General features: G+C 38.6%; 1 protein-coding gene across 3 annotated transcripts in view; it reads right to left on the bottom strand.

Annotated features, from left to right (window-relative positions):
* The window catches only part of col7a1l (collagen type VII alpha 1-like), a 64,459-nt gene extending 49,661 nt beyond the window's left edge, over positions 1–14,798 (bottom strand). For all 3 annotated transcript variants that reach the window (XM_015017078.1, XM_015017079.1, XM_015017077.1), the window contains exons 1-18: positions 14,622–14,798; positions 9,828–10,008; positions 9,507–9,666; positions 8,008–8,101; positions 6,996–7,169; positions 6,261–6,424; positions 5,465–5,594; positions 5,243–5,359; positions 4,512–4,667; positions 3,942–4,058; positions 3,684–3,830; positions 3,405–3,524; positions 2,948–3,106; positions 1,511–1,624; positions 1,255–1,404; positions 795–932; positions 377–523; positions 53–172 (exon numbers count right to left, since the gene is read on the bottom strand). In XM_015017078.1, coding sequence (XP_014872564.1) covers positions 53–172; positions 377–523; positions 795–932; positions 1,255–1,404; positions 1,511–1,624; positions 2,948–3,106; positions 3,405–3,524; positions 3,684–3,830; positions 3,942–4,058; positions 4,512–4,667; positions 5,243–5,359; positions 5,465–5,594; positions 6,261–6,424; positions 6,996–7,169; positions 8,008–8,101; positions 9,507–9,666; positions 9,828–10,008; positions 14,622–14,697 — 2,464 coding nt within the window. In that variant the 5' untranslated portion in view covers positions 14,698–14,798. The remainder of the gene's footprint in view (positions 1–52; positions 173–376; positions 524–794; positions 933–1,254; positions 1,405–1,510; positions 1,625–2,947; positions 3,107–3,404; positions 3,525–3,683; positions 3,831–3,941; positions 4,059–4,511; positions 4,668–5,242; positions 5,360–5,464; positions 5,595–6,260; positions 6,425–6,995; positions 7,170–8,007; positions 8,102–9,506; positions 9,667–9,827; positions 10,009–14,621) is intronic.
* Positions 14,799–17,867: the final 3,069 nt, after the last annotated feature.

Genomic DNA, 17,867 nt, shown 5'->3' on the forward strand with positions numbered 1-17,867 from the left:
GAAATGTGTATCAAGTAATCCCAAAACAAACATTTGTAATCGACACACTGACCTGAAATATGCCTCCAAGAGAGAAGATACCCAGAGACTCCTGCTACACGAGTCCAGTTCAGAACTGCGCTGCTCTCAGTTGTGTTCAGGGCAGCAAACCCCTCCACTTTTGGAAGATCCACTAGATCACAAAATTACAAAAACAGATGCAGAAGTTAAATAATAAAAATACTTAAAGTCTGACTGTTAAAGAGATGCCTCTTCAAAGTTTTTGCCTTCTGATACAATTTCCTCCTAATTTAAAATATGCACATTGCATTGTCAAGATGTGTGGACACATTAGGCAACAGATTTCTGCTCGGCGTAATGGGATTTGAGAACTCACGTGTTCGTGCAGTGACCAGGACAGGACTTCCCTCTCTTCCACCAACCATGGGGGAAACCTGGATCTTATAAGCCGAGCTCTCCTGAAGGTTGTCCATGGTGAAGGTTGTGGAAGCAGCAGGTACCACTTGGGATTTCTCGTTACCCCCTAGAGCAAAAAATAATTAGAAGCTAGCATGCAGGTTCACTGCTGTGAACACTTACACGGTTGAAACTCTAACATGATGAGGTGCAGGAGACTAGAATGTGAACATTTAACTGTTTTTTTTTCTTTTTGCAACCAAAACAGATGCACAAAATGACTCAATTACAAAAAGAATATTAATTTTATGCTATAATAACCTTTGTAAGTTAGGTGATTATGCATAGTCTACTAATTAGTAGACAAATTGATTTTTTTTTTTAAAGCAAGTTCTCACCAAGAAAGGGAATCCAGTAGATTTTGTATCCTGAAACTCCTGGTGTTTTCTTCCAAGACAATGTGAAGGAATTTACCCCAATGTCCACAACTTTTAGCTCCCTCACTGGCTGGATAGGCTCCGACTCTGAGACTGCAGCTGAAAACAGATGCGTTTACATCAAAGTTTGAACTCATTTTATCAAATTGCACTTAACCTGCCAGATTTGTTGCAGTGACAAGAGGGAAGTACTTTTTCACATGGGGCCAGATTGGTTTAAATAGCTTTTTGCCTTTATTAAAATAATGATTTGAAACTACTTTCTTGTTCATTGATATAAAATTTAATGCAACAAGGAAAATATTTATAAAAATATAGGGATTTAGAGTGGAAATTACAGAACTTATGTGAATGCACAACTTCACAGGTCAGAAAAAAAATTAATTGTAGAATGAGCCAAAACTCTGTTTTTCTTTCATACATGTTAGTTGAGACAAGGAGATATCTGGTCCCTCCGAGTTGCCGTACACTGCACGGATAGTTATTGTGTAAGTGGACTGTGGGATAAGATTCTTGATCTGGTGGGAGAGGACACTTCGGTCTAGATACTGGAACTGTGGTTTGCCGTCATCTGTAAACATTGACCCAGAGAAAATTGTAAGAGGGAAATAAAAACAGTTCCTAAAAAATTAGGCAGAGTAGCCCACAAAATACATATTTAAGGTTAAATGACTCACCTGTGTACCAAGAAAGTTTGTACTCTGTGGCTCCAACAATAGGACTCCACTCCACAGCTATGGAGGTACTAGTGTAAGATGTCACCTTAAAGTTGGACACATAACCTAAAGGAGCTGAGAAAGTAAAAGAGTAGCATTAACACATTGAGAACACAAAACATTTTTTAAATTAATTTAATGGTACTTACGAATTTATCATATTTATTTCACCAAGATTAGTCCAGCGGTTTCGACAAGTATAGCAATTCATGGCAGTTAATGAAAATAAAATGTAATTTTTAGACTTTTTTCATAGGTTGTTGGACGCAAAACAGTGATAAGGAACCCTCCAATCACAGAGAAGGGGTGTGGACGGATGCTGCCAAAAAACAAGAGAACCAGGAACCATGGGAATGCAATAGTGAAGGAAACTGTATGAAGAATGTAATCAGTGCCATGAGAAGCAGGTGAGTCCAACTAACTGAACGAACTGCAGCTGTGAGGGAAAAACAAGACCTGTGACTAGTACATATTGACTCAACTCAGGGAGCGCCGCTAGAAAACAACAAAATCTCAATAAACAAACTAAAGATTATCACCCACTTGAGAATCTAATGCAACATGTAAGGGACAGAACACAAGAAAGAGCCAATAATCTGAACGCAAACGAGTGAATTGTGAATGAAGCACCATAAAAAAATAAAATAAAAATACCAAACCAAAATAATCCAAACATCCACGGATTATGAAAATGATCACATTGACTTTATCTTCTGTTTCATCTGCTTTCTTTTTCATGAAAGATCAAGTTTATTCTATTCATCAAGTAGCTGCTTTAGGGTTGCCATGTGTGGGCGCCATTACCAAAATATGCATGGATATATTTATAAGGAAATAATAATTAATAGCATAACATAATGTAGAGTTTATAGGCAGTGTTGCCATGTTTATTCATAAGGCCTCCTTGTTTCACACTGGAAAAAGACCAAACTATTAAAAATCAGCCAGAATTTGAATGAGATCAACAAGGGGGGTTTTCTGTGGTGCTTTAAGATCACAGTGCGTTCCCAATAAAGACATGATGGAGCACGAATATCCTGACTGCTCTGAGCATGAAAAACCTCCAAGATGAGATCACAGGGGTTTGTTATTGTGGTGCCAACAAATCTGGTTCCACAGAGTGCTGCATGGAGGAGCCTTTTAGCAGCAGTCGTAGCTCATCCATGTTGGCATGGATTGGTCATCCAAGAATCTGAACAGGTCTTATGCCAAAAGTTACAATCAATCGTGGCCATGCCAATCAAGCAGTGTTCCAAAACTAATTTATTACAAACACTTTCACCGCCACATTTTGCATGCTGTGAGTAAACTCTGACAGCATCCATAGCTGCAACTTGTGATTTGTAGCGTGCCAGTTTCGCAACACGGGGACCAGAGAAATGCAGCGGAAGTACTCACAAGTTCTAAACGTTGCAGAGATGCCAGGCCCGACGGCGGACCCAAAAAGCACGTATAGAGACAGGACGTATTCTGTGTCGTGAGCCACGTTCTTCAGCTTGTATTCTGTGGTGCTGCTGTTCAAAGCCAACTGCCTTGGACGATCTCGACCAGCAAATTCTAAACATAAAATAAATTTTTTAGTTTTTCCTTCAAGTACAGTATCCCCAAGTGACTTCTTTCCCTCCCACTTGGTATTATACAACACTCTGAATAATTTCCTTTTTTCCCCCAAAAATATTTTAATTTCCCAACAAGCTTCTGGATGGCAGCACTGATCTAAGCGTTCTTTTTTTTAACGTTGCCATCGTGTCAATATAGAAACAATGTAAGGAAGTATTTAACCTTGTGGTTATTCTAGTAAAGAGTACTCAGGGGTTGTATGATAAAGTTTGGGAACACAAAACACAGGTAGTACCTGGGGTGGGTCCCCAGGCCAGCCTGTATCCTGTGGCCCCTGGGACGCTGTTCCAAGACACAACAGCTGAATTCGTGCTTACAGCGGAAGCCTTCAGAGTTTGAACAGCACTGCTTTCCACTGAAAGAAACAAAAAAAAAGAACGACTAAATGCAGCATATATTTGTCAGCAACATACAGCTGAGATGAGATATTTACATACAGTGTACAAAAATGCAAACTAGTGATTGCAGAGTCGCGTAAACCTAAATTCAATAACATCTAACATAGCTAGTTTACATGTTTTGACTTTGTTGGTGGTGACGGGTCCCTCAGTGTCTCCAAAGATGGGGTTGATTGTGACGACGTACTCGGAGCCTGAGTTCAGGCCTTGGATCATGTAGAAGTTGAAGTTCTCCCCAAGGTTGATGTTCTCTATGTGGCCATCTGCAGGACAATGACAGAAGAAGAGCGTTCCAGAATGAAAAATGGATTATTAGGAGTGACACAGCACACAGTGTACCAGTGTTCTCTAAAAATACAGAGAGGCTACAGTACCTGGGGATGCCCATGTCAGACGGTATCCTGTTGCCCCCTTGACCGACTCCCACCTTGCTTGGACAGTATCTGTAGTGGCATTCTGGACCAGGAATTGTTTGACTGCTACTAATTTTACTGTTAACGACATTTCAAGGACATACAAAAAACATTTTCAAAGGTTAATGCAATATTTTATTCACAAGTCTTAATTATCCTACAAGCTTAAAAAAAACTTGAGATCATTTAATAAAAATCAAATGAAATTCATGCAAAAAAAAATGTATTCAAAATCTTTTAATCCACTTTTGTATGCAGACGCTGAGATCTCATGCAGGCTGCGTTCCTACTGGCAGATTGTTTTTAGTACAATACCCCCCTACTATGGAAATGTTGAGGTACTACATAATGGTGCTTACTTTCTTCTAATAAGTGTATGAATTGACTTTCTCCTAGATATTCTATTTTTTTTAAAGCTGATTATTATGAATTGCAATCAAGTAATAAATATGCTTTCCCCAAAACATGATGATACTGAAGATTTTTATTTCTTCCTGTTGGATAAACACTTTATTTCAATGTGACACCTACATGTTTTTCCCACTAATGACACTGGTTCACTGGGTCCCTCGGGGTAAACCGCATAGATATTGACGGTATACTTTTTATCTTCTTCCAGGCCGTCAATCACATGAGAAGAGATGACTCCAGGAAGCAGCTGTTCGTATGCTAATCCTGGTCTGTTGGCTGAAGAGCATTAGAAAAATGAAACAGAATTATGTCAGTGATACCTATTCCAATTAAGCCTTAAGAAGTTGTATAATTCACCAATAAACTTCACCCGAGATTAATTTAATCTCAATATAAATCGGCTTGCAGTTTGCCACAGGTCACACAAGAGGCAGAGCAAACACAAGGAAGAAGGTGCTTTGATAACAGAAGACCAAAATGTAATTTTTTAGCCTACATGCTACACTATGGGAGCCAAAAAGTAACACTTCACATCATCTTCAACACCCAACCCTAATGATGAGATGTGGTGGAGGCAGAATCATGCTGTAGGGATGCTTTTCTACAGCAGGGATGAAGAAGTAAATCAGAGTTAATGGGACAATAATGTCCCATCCCAATACTGGGACATTTACTGCATGTCTTCCCCGTCTCTCTCTGTCCTCTTTTCTGTCCAGCTACAAATTAATAAAGGCCAATTGAGTCACAAAAACACTGTCTAAATTATCTTGTTTTTAGGGATGTTTGCAACTGTTGTAAAAGCACTGCTGCTATGCAATCTGTAAAGCCAGTCATACCGACAGTCAACTTACACCTAGGTATAAATATCTTGAATCCATTGAGCATTCCCAGAGGAGGAGTCCATCCGAGACGTAGAGAGAATAAGCCCTCCTCGATAACGCGGAAGTTTGACACTTTGGGCAACGAAGCTAAAGACAGAAGTGCATTGCTTAGAGAACAGCAGAACAGCAAAGTAATAATAAAAACAACGAAGGCTTTAAACGGATAAATATATGCTGAAGTACAAGCCCCACTTGTTTTTACTGTGAGTGTTTCAGAGTTGCCGATGAGGTTTGGGTAGACGGCGTAGAGGGTGAGGGAATACTCCGTCTTCGGACTGAGCTCTGTCACCACAGCGGTGCTCACGTCTGCCTTCAGATCCAGCTGTTACGCAACAGGGACGATCAGTGAAAAATGAATCAAAGAATTGTGTCTCAGAAAGAGCAAAGCAACATGAGATGACGTGGAAAGACTTCTAAAGAAAAAGACGCAGCAATTATCCAGAGGCAGTTCAATTAGAGAAATGTCTATATACATAATGTATTATGAATGTATTTTTTCATTAAACTTCAGGCGATTTCAGGATTTGCTGGCAACTTCCTAGTTCTCCTGATCACATATTGTTAATTTGACAAGATTAGCTACTCTATTTCTGGGATCCACATTTATTAAATATTCATACATGTTTGTTATTACTGTAATCTTTACTCACGTCATCAATAAAGATTACAGCACATTTTTTTTATTTGAAGTTCCAGAACTTCACTACAATTTCGTCCTCTTTCATATTTTAAAACATAAACATTTGATAAAAATATAGATTATCATCCTTATTATAATAAGTATGAAAACATAACAGAAAAGTGAGTAAGGAGGGAAAGAAATAGTGAAAAAGGATTGAAAGAAGATGGATGTAATGAAGGAAGAAAGCGTTAAAACAGATGAAGGAAAGGCATGAAAGGAAGGGATAGGACAATGAAGGGAAGTAAAGGAAAGAATGAAAGGCAGAAACAGGGTGCACTGCACACCAGCATCCTGACCATCCCTCACCTGCCTCTGCTGGTTGAGCAGTAGTTGTCCCCTGGAGCTGAGAGGTGTGACCAGGAGACGGTATCCAGTGACATCCCCCGTAGCCTGGCTCCACGTCAGCCTGAAGGAGCCGTGGGCCAGCTCACTCACCTGCAAGTCTCTGGGACCAACCACGTGCCGCTCACCTGCAGATGACGTAAAGAGGAAAAGTATGCTCGACACACAAACAGATTAAAGCTTGCCAGCCTAAAAAAAAAAAAAGTTAAAGGTTCCAAAATATAAAAAAATGAAAAAATAAATAAAAAAAAAAAGAGTAGAGGTTCATCCTGGTAGAGGTTTATGACCACAGCAAGAAAGTCATGGTTTAGATCGAAGCAAATTCATGTGTTAAAATGGTCTACTCAAATTTGTGCCAGTCTGTGGCAAGATGCTGCAATTAATGTTTACAGATGGCCTCCATCAAATATGACGGAGCTAGAACTACTTGTTAAACTAGAGCCTCTAAACGCATGCAGCTGTTACAGACATGCTTCAAAAGACTTCAGAGTGTTGACTTAGGTTGTTCTTAAAGATTTTTCTAAAATATGTATTTTTCCTTCTTCTTTCCAATCATTTTCTCCTTGGTTAATCAAATGGAATCTGTTTGAAAGATGAAAACATTTGAAACAAGGTCCAGCAGTTACAACTTCCTTTGCAGCTCACAAAAATCATACATGAAAGGTAAAAGCACTGATGGCATTTGTGGAACAAGCTTACTTGGCTGGATGGTTTTTACAGGTCGTGGAGGTTCAGAAGCACTGAAACATAACCTCCGGGACAGTTTGGGAAGGAGAGTTTCCAGGAGAGAGAAGTCTGCGCACTCCAAAAGATGTTCCCCGAAGGGCTCAGAAACGATCCTTCTCAACTCGGACACATCGGCTCCTCTTACGCCTTAATATTAAAGACAAAAATGGGAGGAAAGGGGTTGTGGGAAACAGAATTATGAGTAGATATTTATAATTTTGTCAACTCAACAGGTTTGATTTCAGTAATTTGGCACTGGAAAGAGAAACGACATACTGCTAGGGGAAATGCATGCTGAGTAATCCATATTGGATCATTAAATAATCCACACATTCACGCACAGAACTAGTCATATACTCTCCAGCAACAATTTCAAGGCATAAGCATTTTGGGGTTAAGTTAGTGAAAGTACGTCCTGAAAAACTTTAAAATATATGCATTATTAATGTGAATGAAATATTTTTTTTATGCTAGTCTTCTAATTAAGTACTTGTTGATGCAGTGTTGATGAACAGGAGCAGAGAACTCTTGTGTCAGAGGTGCAGATGAAGCACACCGAATCTCCTGATGAAAAATAGCTGCTATTAGCGCACCATCCGCTAATGAGCAGTAATTACCGCACCTTAATTCTGTCGCCTCAGAATTAAGTTTCTTTGGTTATGGCAGCGGGCAGGACGAAAAAAAATAAAAAGTTAAGGATGAGAGCAAGAAAGCGTAGGGCCAAGTTGAGTATCAGGAAGTGGACTTTAACAAATGTGAGTTTAAGTTTATGTAGTACGAATAAATACACACGTACACCCTCTAAATAAGAAACGCAACACATTCAAACAAATACCCACACCGAAAACACAAATTCAAATGCATGGGACATGAACGTCTAACAACAAGACACACCCGACAGACGAGCAGAGCACAGATAAAATCTGAAGTTGGTTGCTGCAGTGGGGATGTTGAAGGAATTCTCAATGCCTACTTTCACACTCACCTACTGCAAAGAGTGTAATCCCACTGTCTGCAACCGCCTTGGCTCCAAGGTCGACCTGGTCATCCGAGCGTCCGGTTGTGATCAAAACAGCAATCTGTGTTACAGAGAGACAGGAAATTAGATACGCCGCAATATATTAACAGGTTTATGAATATTCACGCCTTAAATTTATGCCATTTTCATGCTAATTCAGATGCTAATAATGTCATTTTAGAATACCATTTAGAGACAGCTAATGGGAAATATAAAGCCAACAATAAGCATAAAAATTTCAGTGTGATCCAGATTTATTAGCTGTGTATCTGCCCTGAAGTTGTATACTCAATTTATTTTTGTTTTGCCTATTTGCTGGCATGACTAATTCGCCAAATCTGCCCTCCGAGCAAATTTTCTAAATAAGAAGCCTCCATTGAAAATCGATTATTCTCCTCAAATCCTGCATCGGCGTTGACATGGTTTACTTCTCAATTACAGACAAATTACCTAAATGGATGAAGAGGAATTTGCAACAGAGACTGAATTTTCCAACTTTATTCCTGTGTGAGTGAGGAAGAGGAGCCTGACAGGTCGGTGTGAGAATGTAGCTGCTGTTCAGCAAATGAATCAGACTGAAGAATTTAATAATTCATCCTCCTCCTCTGTTCTTTTCTTACGCACACACTTGAAAAATGTGTGTTTAAGAGGGTAACCTGTTCTGCTTTACAAAGATGGCAAAAGTTAAGTCGTCTTTTTTGGTGACTGAGGGGGAAAACATGGATCTGGGTTGAAATTACTTGCAGTTTTCTCAGTGCCAGAAAATCTGTTGCAACGTTACAAAGTAAAGCCTTTTTTGGAGTGATGCATTCCAGAATTGCAGACATGAATGAATATTAAGTGGAATGATATGAACAAGACCGCATTTGAAATTCCATGGATTCAAGAAAAGCTACCATGCAAATAATGCTTAATGAAACTAAATCTGTGCTGATGTATTATCTTATTAGAGGGACGCTCAGTTTAATCTTTGTCAATGAGCAACGGATTTACAGATTCACTTTCACAACCATTTGGAAAGTCGTCCATTATTGACAGCCTGATTGAGCATGCAGAATCTGTGCTGGAAAATCTATAAATTTCCCTTTTTTTTTTTTCACCCCTCTCCAAACAGAAGACAATGCGAACAGATGAAAATCTGCTGTCAGCCGCAGACACGCGATCGATTTTTATTTCAAGCATACAGCGGGACGCTTTAATCAAATTCACGGCAGTGTGAAATGGTAGACCACTTTGTTTGTTTATGCCACGGTGTCCTGTGGAGTACAAATACAGACTCCTGGCAAGTCATTTCCTGTCATGCGGGGCACGGTGCATGCACGCATTTGCAGCATGGATTGGCATCTCGAACGGGTTCTTTCTCCAACTCGTGGTCAAACATCTGCACGTTGGAGGTATCAAGCAATTAAATAAAACCAGACAAGTGCAGTTACCCATGATTAGTCTCAACATACGAACTGCAGTACCTTTGGGGTAAAATCTCGGCTGATGGCAGGGCTGAACACAGAATCTACAAGGAACTGGAGAGCGCTGCCCGTCCTCCTCGATCCTCCACCGTAGGGGAGGTTTCCAACAGTTCTGAGCACCTCCTCAAGTGAACTGTAGTCTGTCAAAGCAACCAGCATCCTGTAGAGCAAAGGCATGAAGCAAAACTGGGTCATGTAGAAATGATGGAACAGGAGACAGGAACGGGGTTTCTGCGCATGTAAAAACTTGTTTAGATGACTTCTCAACCGAGAGGAAAAAACAAGTCTTTGACATGGTGTCAGAAGTTCATGCTCGACTACCTCGGAACATCCCCAAAGAGAGTGACTCCGAAGCGAACCCCCTCAGCTCCCACTGCGCTGTCCTGAAAGGAGGACATGACGGCTGAGATGAAGTCTTTAACTCTAAAAAAGCTGGTCTGACCCACACTCCATGACTCATCCAACAGGAACACGATGTCTGCCTGCACCACTGTCCTGCAAGCTAAAAAAAAAAAAGAAAAAAAAAAAGAACAAAGTAGGTTAATTTAACAGAGATATAGTGCCTTGCAAAAGCTTTCTCATCCCTTGACCTGATAAACATTGTGTTATGCTGGAACTCCAAATATTTTCTTGTGCTTTTATGAAATAGACGAACACAAAATAACTGCAAGTAGAGGGTAAAATTATAAAAACCTGACCAGCAAAGTTGTGGAAAAGTGCAAACCAGTAATATGGTCAAGACAATATCCAAAGCTTTGAACATCTGAATCAATCCTGCTTTTCCGAAAGCTGGTGACCATTTAAATCAAACCATGTTTATGTGCTATAAAGATGTATTGTCTTAATGTGCAAAATTGGTAGAGGCACACCAAAAAAGATTGATCTTTTCCTTCCCAATCACAATTATGCACGATTTAATGTTAGTCTATGACATAAAAATCCCAACAAAATAGGCTCAAGTTGTGACAAATTATGGAGAAGGTTAGGGGGTGTAATTACTTTTTCAAAGCAATGTCTATGAAAAATAGGCAAATTTGTCTTTTAAAAATTAATTCCACTTTGTCTAAAAATAAATCAAGGCCTGCTTTATCATTCGGCTATCCAGATGAAACAAGTTAGCTTGAAAAAAAGAAGCAAATCTGTTTCAATGGCTTGAGACATGGATTCCTAGGCTGACCACCAGAGGGCAGTCTTGTTCCACCATGTTAAGCACTTTCCTTCTCGTTTGCTTCTGACATGCAGCCAGACCGCCACACAAATCCCCATGAATTTTTAATGAGACACAAGTGAGCCAAAGAGACTATCAATATTCTGAGCACTCCAGCAATAAAAGTTTAGTACAGCAATAAGGGACGCTTAGAATAATAAGGTAAACACACCCAAAATCAGGGTCAGTTGCCTTGCTTAACAAATGCATTTAACATGCAGAGTTTGGAGACATTTAGATGCTTTTCAATGTGAGGGGAGCAGCCTGGATCCCGGCACACATACACACACACACACACACACACAATCTGCTGTGTCTGCAAACACCCTCCGAGTCAATACTCTGGCATTACATATGCAATAAACCAAAGTGACGACAGCATTGATTAGGCTGGCGAATAAAAGATAGGCTTCGCTGATTGTTCTGTAAGTGATAAGTGATTCTCTCCTGTCCTCCATTTGATTACCGAGCTTGCTCCCTTCTATTATCTCGCCTTCTTGCTTTGGCTGCTGTCCCAGGATCCACAGGGGCTGACATATGTCTCCGCACCATGCCGATCCAACATTATATTCTCCCTTACACACCTATACATCTCATCAAGGCAGCAAATATCACAAAGAATCCAATTTTTGTGGCTTCTCTCGTGCTGAGCCAACATCTTTGCGCACATTCTGGCTTTGGTTTATATTCAGCAACAGTACATTTATCACTAATGGGTGAAAATCCATTGATTAAATTTCAAAAACTACAACAATGCGCATCCGTTTTATCCTTTGAGTCGAGTCTCATACAGACAAGTCAGCCACGTTTTGCATACATAAGCAGCTAATCTATTCAGTTGGATACACTTTACACTCGGATTTTTTCTTTTTGCAGAAGCACATAAAACGTGGCGGATGCCCCGAGCAAGGAAGCAGCTGGGGGCTTGTGTTTGTCAGAAAAACCCAGACTGGGGTGGAAAACAAGATCAATTATCCAGAAGTTTGTCTGTCTGGGCTGGCAGGCAAGATCGACATGCCAAGGATGAGGACACAACACAAGCTGAGAGATTACAAATGATTTTCATTGAAGGTTATCTGTGCGGATATTTCAAAGGTTGTAACATCATTGTGTTGGACCACCATCGATTTCGGCATTAGAGGTAGCTCAGTGCCTTCAGCATATATACTGCAGAACACTATGGCATCAGAAAAAAATAAATAAATAAATAAAACAACCTTTAATGATGCACTACTGCATGCAGCACCAACAAGTGCAAGGGAAGCAATTTTCATTTTTAAAGTGAAAATATCTTAAAAACTTGAAAGCTGACAAGATCGGCATAAATATACAAGCTTTAATGTAAACAAAAACAGGAATTCACAAGAGCAGTCAAAATTTTATCCACAGGATGAAAGCACTAAATAATAAAAAGCACAAATGTCAGAAGGATACACAGAAAATAACTTTCTAATGCTAATTTCAGTGTCATGCCACTGTGTTCAAAAGCTCCTCGCATACTTTTGATACAATCAGTTTATTGTTATTATGCGACACTGTTATTATTTACCATTCTGTTTTCTACAATTCTTAATAAAAGACAGCCCTGCATGTGTCGTTTCTAACAACTTTTGCAGTGGCGTGAAAACGTGCTTTCCTCCAAACATGTTTCTACCGTTTTTGATTTTTTTTGTCACACTTAGCTGTGAAAACATCCGTCACAGATAACCAAAGGAACTACAAAATGAAGCTTTCAGATGATACTTTCTTTAATTAAAGTGAGAAAAGCCATCCCGACCAACCTGAACCCATCTGAGAATGTAATCAATGTGCGTGAGCTACCAGAGTTTTCTCCAGCTGTATGGAAGCAGATTGTACCCTTTTCTGTGTATTGCAGAAATGCTGTTGGAAAAAAAAAAAGATTTATCCTTATCCCTGAGAAGAATGACAATTTGACTTTTGGGGGCTATTAGGTGTGAACAACAGTCACAGCTTGGGAACTAAAAGAATGCCACCTATCATTCATATTAAGGTAACGCTGCGTTAAAGTTAAAGTTGGAAAATATGCTCCAGATCTGTTAACCAGATGGTCCTATAGTTGAGCAGGTAGCCTGACAAATTAACCAGCTAATATGACCCAGCACAGTAAGTCCTTTAGTTCTTTTATTTGTACTATGCGTACCAGAACACTTTGCCTGAAAGGCCACAATCACTTATTCAGTTATATTTAAAAGTTTAGCATTTTCTTTTTTCTTGTTCAGTTCTTTAGCTCAACTATGACAGCAATATTGCACAGTGTGAGCTTCCATCCTGAGGAAAGAGGGAGACCAGGAACCAAAGATGTTTAAGGCCTACAGTGTCTGCAGCAGAGGAACGATGTCTGGCATGTCTAAGAAATTGACCACAGACATTATAAGACTTGACAGATGTCTAGGTTTCCAGTTTGCATGAGAAATTCAGGATATTTCTTCAAATCCTTAAGAAATATTAATCAAGACCACTTTAAAGTCCAGAGGAAAATGTGATGTTTAAGAAATGTACTTTAAAGAAATGAGAAAAATCTGGGGAATCGCGCAGAGATCTGTAACTGTAGTAAAAAAGTAACATTTAAAGCTTATAGTTAAGAATCAGACTATGGCATTTTAGTGTTTACTTGTCCTCCACCATTGTTATTCTTGATGTTCAACTTTTGAGCCAAGCATTTTTTCCTACCATGCTAAAACACATTTTAAGGAAGGTGCGCAATAGTGATACTTCTTGTCTGTGTGAGGCTGAGATTGTAATTAAATTTCTCAAATTGACTGGTGAAACTTTGCAGTCAGGTGAAACAAGAGGAATGAAAAAGACTCAAACCTTTTGGCTCAAACTGAAACATACATTTGTGCCAGGTCAATTGCATTATATAATTGATATCCAATTATATCAATTAGAAATCAAAATTGATATATAGTTATATCAATTATATGTAATTGATATATTGCAAATGGATAAATGGCAAATGGGTTAAGAAGCGGAGTTCTTCAAGTGGAAGAAGGAGCTCTGTTCAGGAGATATACATTTACTGATATTGTTTATATTCTAACTATTTCTCTATCCTTCAACACCTTGATAAAAACAAGCACTCCACTGAATTTACCGCTGCTTTTCTGCTTCAGTCACACTACCAACAACCTTGCACTGCGTCACAATCACGTGACCAAACAAATACCACGTGACCAACCTTCTGCCCTACCTCTCCAGAAACAAATAGCAACAAGATGGAAATAAATATAAGCTGTTGATATCAGCCCAGCTGTATTTATTGAACCAACACGGAATGTTAATAAATGACTAACTTTGGCTGATACCGATGTTTTTGCCGATACGTCGTGCATTCCTCAACACTTTCTGCAAATCATATTACCAAACTTGCGATTTGCTAAATGACCTTTTAATGACATCAAATAGCACTTGAGGCCAACTTTCTGTATCTAGAGGATGTATTTGACAAGCCTGCAGAAAGAAGATGCATACTGCACAGGATTCTAGCAGATGTTTAGTCTGGAAAGAAACTGCAGCTGGTTTAGTGTCTACACCTTGAACCAATCACGGGAGGAGATGTAATGAAAGGGCACTCACACGCTCTGCTCATTGAAAAGAATAGCATTCGTTGGCTCGAGTACCCGACACATCCATCTTACCGAAAAATCCACAAAACAGTCATGTGTCCAATTACCAAATAATTTGGTATAATATAGTTATAGCCTAAGAACATAAAAAGGTGTAATTTAAAATACAAGTTTCCGGAAAACGCTTTGAACTCTTCAAAATGTAATTGACACATGGAGGCGTCAATTACAACGCCCCCATGCTCCCATCTGAAAGCACACAAGATGATGCAGTAAACTGTGTCTTGGTGTTCCGATCAGGTATTTAATGTCATCCCATACCTTCAGCTTGGGCTGCAGCCCTTTGATGAGTGAGCGAAAAGCACAACAGAAAGATCCAAACAGATGAGTGCGCCATGCTCGTCTTCTCGTTTCCTCCTTCAGTCACCTGCTTCTCCTTCCCAGCTCTTCCCAAACTCCACTTCACAGTCAATTACAACGCCTCCATGCTCCTCTCTGAAAGCACACAAGATGAACAGGGAGTGACAAAGTAATTAAGGACCCTCCAAGATAAAACATTTGTAAATATGTTACAATTATCATGCAAAGTCCTATTCAAGATTGCTTTCCTTCAATTCGGATACAGTCTTTGACAGATCTTTAGATATCTAATGTTGAGGTTCTAAACAAAACTTGAAGTTTGCAGAGGTCTTGAACTCTTGCTGGCCTCAATCACTTCCCTGCAAACAGTTTTACAGCCTTCTCCCCGAGGCCAGAGAGAGCAAAACATCAAACAGTTTTTAAGTTGTCAAATAGAAACTTGCTGGGTTAAACTAGTCATATCATGCAGTAATTTAAAAGTTTAAACATTGGATGATTAAAAAAGAAAAAAAAAACCCTGTGATTTTAAAATTGTCTTGTTCTAAAGATGATTTTACAACTGCTCACTTTGATGTTAGTAACTTGTTATTTTCTCTTTAAATTGCTCATCTCCGTCTACAGAGTTGTCAAAACAAGTATTTGTCCCCTGAAGATGTCGTCTGTTTTTCAATTATCAAACAAATTTTGAAAATGGAATGTAATTTTTGTTTTATTGAGGAAAAGAAACTTTCCAAACAAACATGGAAAAATAAGGTATGAATTGCAAAATCATGAACAACAAACATTTTTGGTTCAGTTTCACTGGCCACATTCAAGCCCAATTATTTCCTGGCCTGTAGATTTTAAATATTACTGCTTCAGTTAATGTCGGTGTTCATGATTCATCAATGAGAAAGTTGTCTGAACCAACTCTCCAAAATATCAAAATGCTCATGATTGAAGAGTTTAGTGGAATAATTTTCAGCACCTGGCGGACTTGTCGATTATGAATTATGCTCTCTGCAAGAAAACCAAAGTTTGCGACTCTGGTACACTTACTTTATGAAGCAGAGCATTGAGCCAAAGCACATTAGGAATACTACCTAAATGGCTGGCTGGACCATTTCAAAAACTGCCAAGTCATAGACTTTTCATGGTAAAAAAAAAAAAAAGAAGAAAACTTCCAATGTAGCTTCAAATAAAAGTGGGCCAAAATTTCCCCACTGTTATGTAAAAGACTTGTTGCCAATTATCACAAATTATAGCAGTTGTAGTTGCCAAGGGTGGAACATCTAGTTTTTAGAATAAGGGGATAATTATGTTTTCATTTTGAGCCAAGTTGACTTGGATAGATTCTTTCCATCCATCCATCAATCCATCCATCATCTAAATTTGCTTTTTTGTTACAGGGTCAAAGGTGGGTTAGAGCCCGTCTTCTTTAATTAATGAAATTATTTAAAATGTTTCATTTTGTAAATTTTTTCATAATTTTTTATTCAGACTGTCATATATTGTATGATGTATGTAATCATATGAAACATTTGACAAAAAGCCAAAAACAAACATACAGGAACCAAATTCTTTAACTGCACTAAAGCTTTATGTTTTTCTAAATTAATATTAGAAAAAAATATGTAGTTCATACATTTCATAAATGTATTTCAAATAAGTTTGAAATACATTTCAGCAAAGTAATTACTACAGATCTTTTAACTCTCAAGCTACTTCCGTCAGGATTTTCATAAATTTTTTTTGGCTTCTTCCTAAAAATGATAAATATATTTCATATTTTACTGCAATAGCCAAAAAAAAAGAAAAAAAAAAGAGTGAAAATACAAAACAGTTCAAACAACAACAAACTTTCAGGAAGCAAGGAAAACCTGTCCATCAAGAATAATTACAGAAGTTGGAAATATTGGCAGCCTTTCAACATTTTTAATTTAATTTCAGAGTCCGCCGCCTTTAATTTAATTACCGTTTGCTTACAGTGGAATAGCCAAACAAATATTTGAAAGGATTAATTACAGAAACCAGAATCATTTGAAAATCAATGTCATAAAGTAAAAGCTTTAGAAATTTAAAGACTGGAAGTTGGCCATAGGATTCAGATCTACGCTTCTCTAGAAAAAGGGGGTTATCCATTCATTCATCCATCATAATCATGCCTAATCCTGTTTGGCATGACCATGGAGTTTTCCAGCAAGCAGTAGAAAACACACAGCAATGGTGTTAAGAACTGAGGAATGTAATATTGTACCTACACTTATAAATTAATGGATATCTTTTCTGGGCTAAAATAGTGCTAAGGTATTTTTCTATAAACACACAAAAATTCATCTAAAAATCACTCTGTTACAAATTAATTTTAAGGGGTATTGTTCTACTTTAGTTTGCAAATTCAGGTCAAGTATTGTGCTAATTTATCAACAAAATAGTTTAATGAATAACATTCACATAAGCAAATGCAATCAGCATCTAATCAGACTAAATCTTTAGTCAGTACAGCACACTTGCCAAGACCTCACACAGCACTAATGACTCGTTAAAAACCAAACTAAATGAGCTTACCATTAACGAGAAGAAAAAACTCCTTTTAAAACTCTGAAATGATCAAGAGAACTCCTCCAGGTATGTTTTACATTTGGTTGCTAATCCCTACATACCTTGCAAACATCTGGATGCGAGTTACCCCAGCATGCATAAATGACTAACATCAAAAAAAGCTCTGCCTTCACTCAGCAACATAAAAACGTTTTTTAAAAATTCACTTGAGCCTTAAAGAGTCGCAACCCATCTATCAAGCCAATAGGCTACACAAGCTTCCACCAGAGAGCACTTCAGTGGTAAATCTATATGATTACAGCATAAAAAACAAAGATAAATGTGAAACCATTTGAATTCCAGAAAATGCCTCCATGTGATTTGACCATCTGGTCTGACGTGGCTAGAATGGCTGAAGGCTGAATAGTTTACAACTACTGCAGATGGAAGTGAGAACTGGGAGGGCTTGAACAGCCAAGGAACTTCACTTTCCCCCTCACATACCAATGCAGATCTGAGATCTGTCTCTGCATGCATCACTTTAGTGTTATACTGCAGGCAGGACAAACTCATGTCATTATAAATGGCAGGTAGGGGATTACTTTCTGTGTGCCGTGTCAGCAAGCAGAACCTTTTAGCCTTAGACTGGTTTTAGTTTAAGGAAACATTTTCTAAGTGTATTTTAAC

The sequence above is a fragment of the Poecilia latipinna genome, unplaced genomic scaffold, assembly GCF_001443285.1.
Source record: "Poecilia latipinna isolate Pla-1442-1.1 unplaced genomic scaffold, P_latipinna-1.0 Scaffold2100, whole genome shotgun sequence".
Lineage (NCBI taxonomy): Eukaryota > Metazoa > Chordata > Actinopteri > Cyprinodontiformes > Poeciliidae > Poecilia > Poecilia latipinna.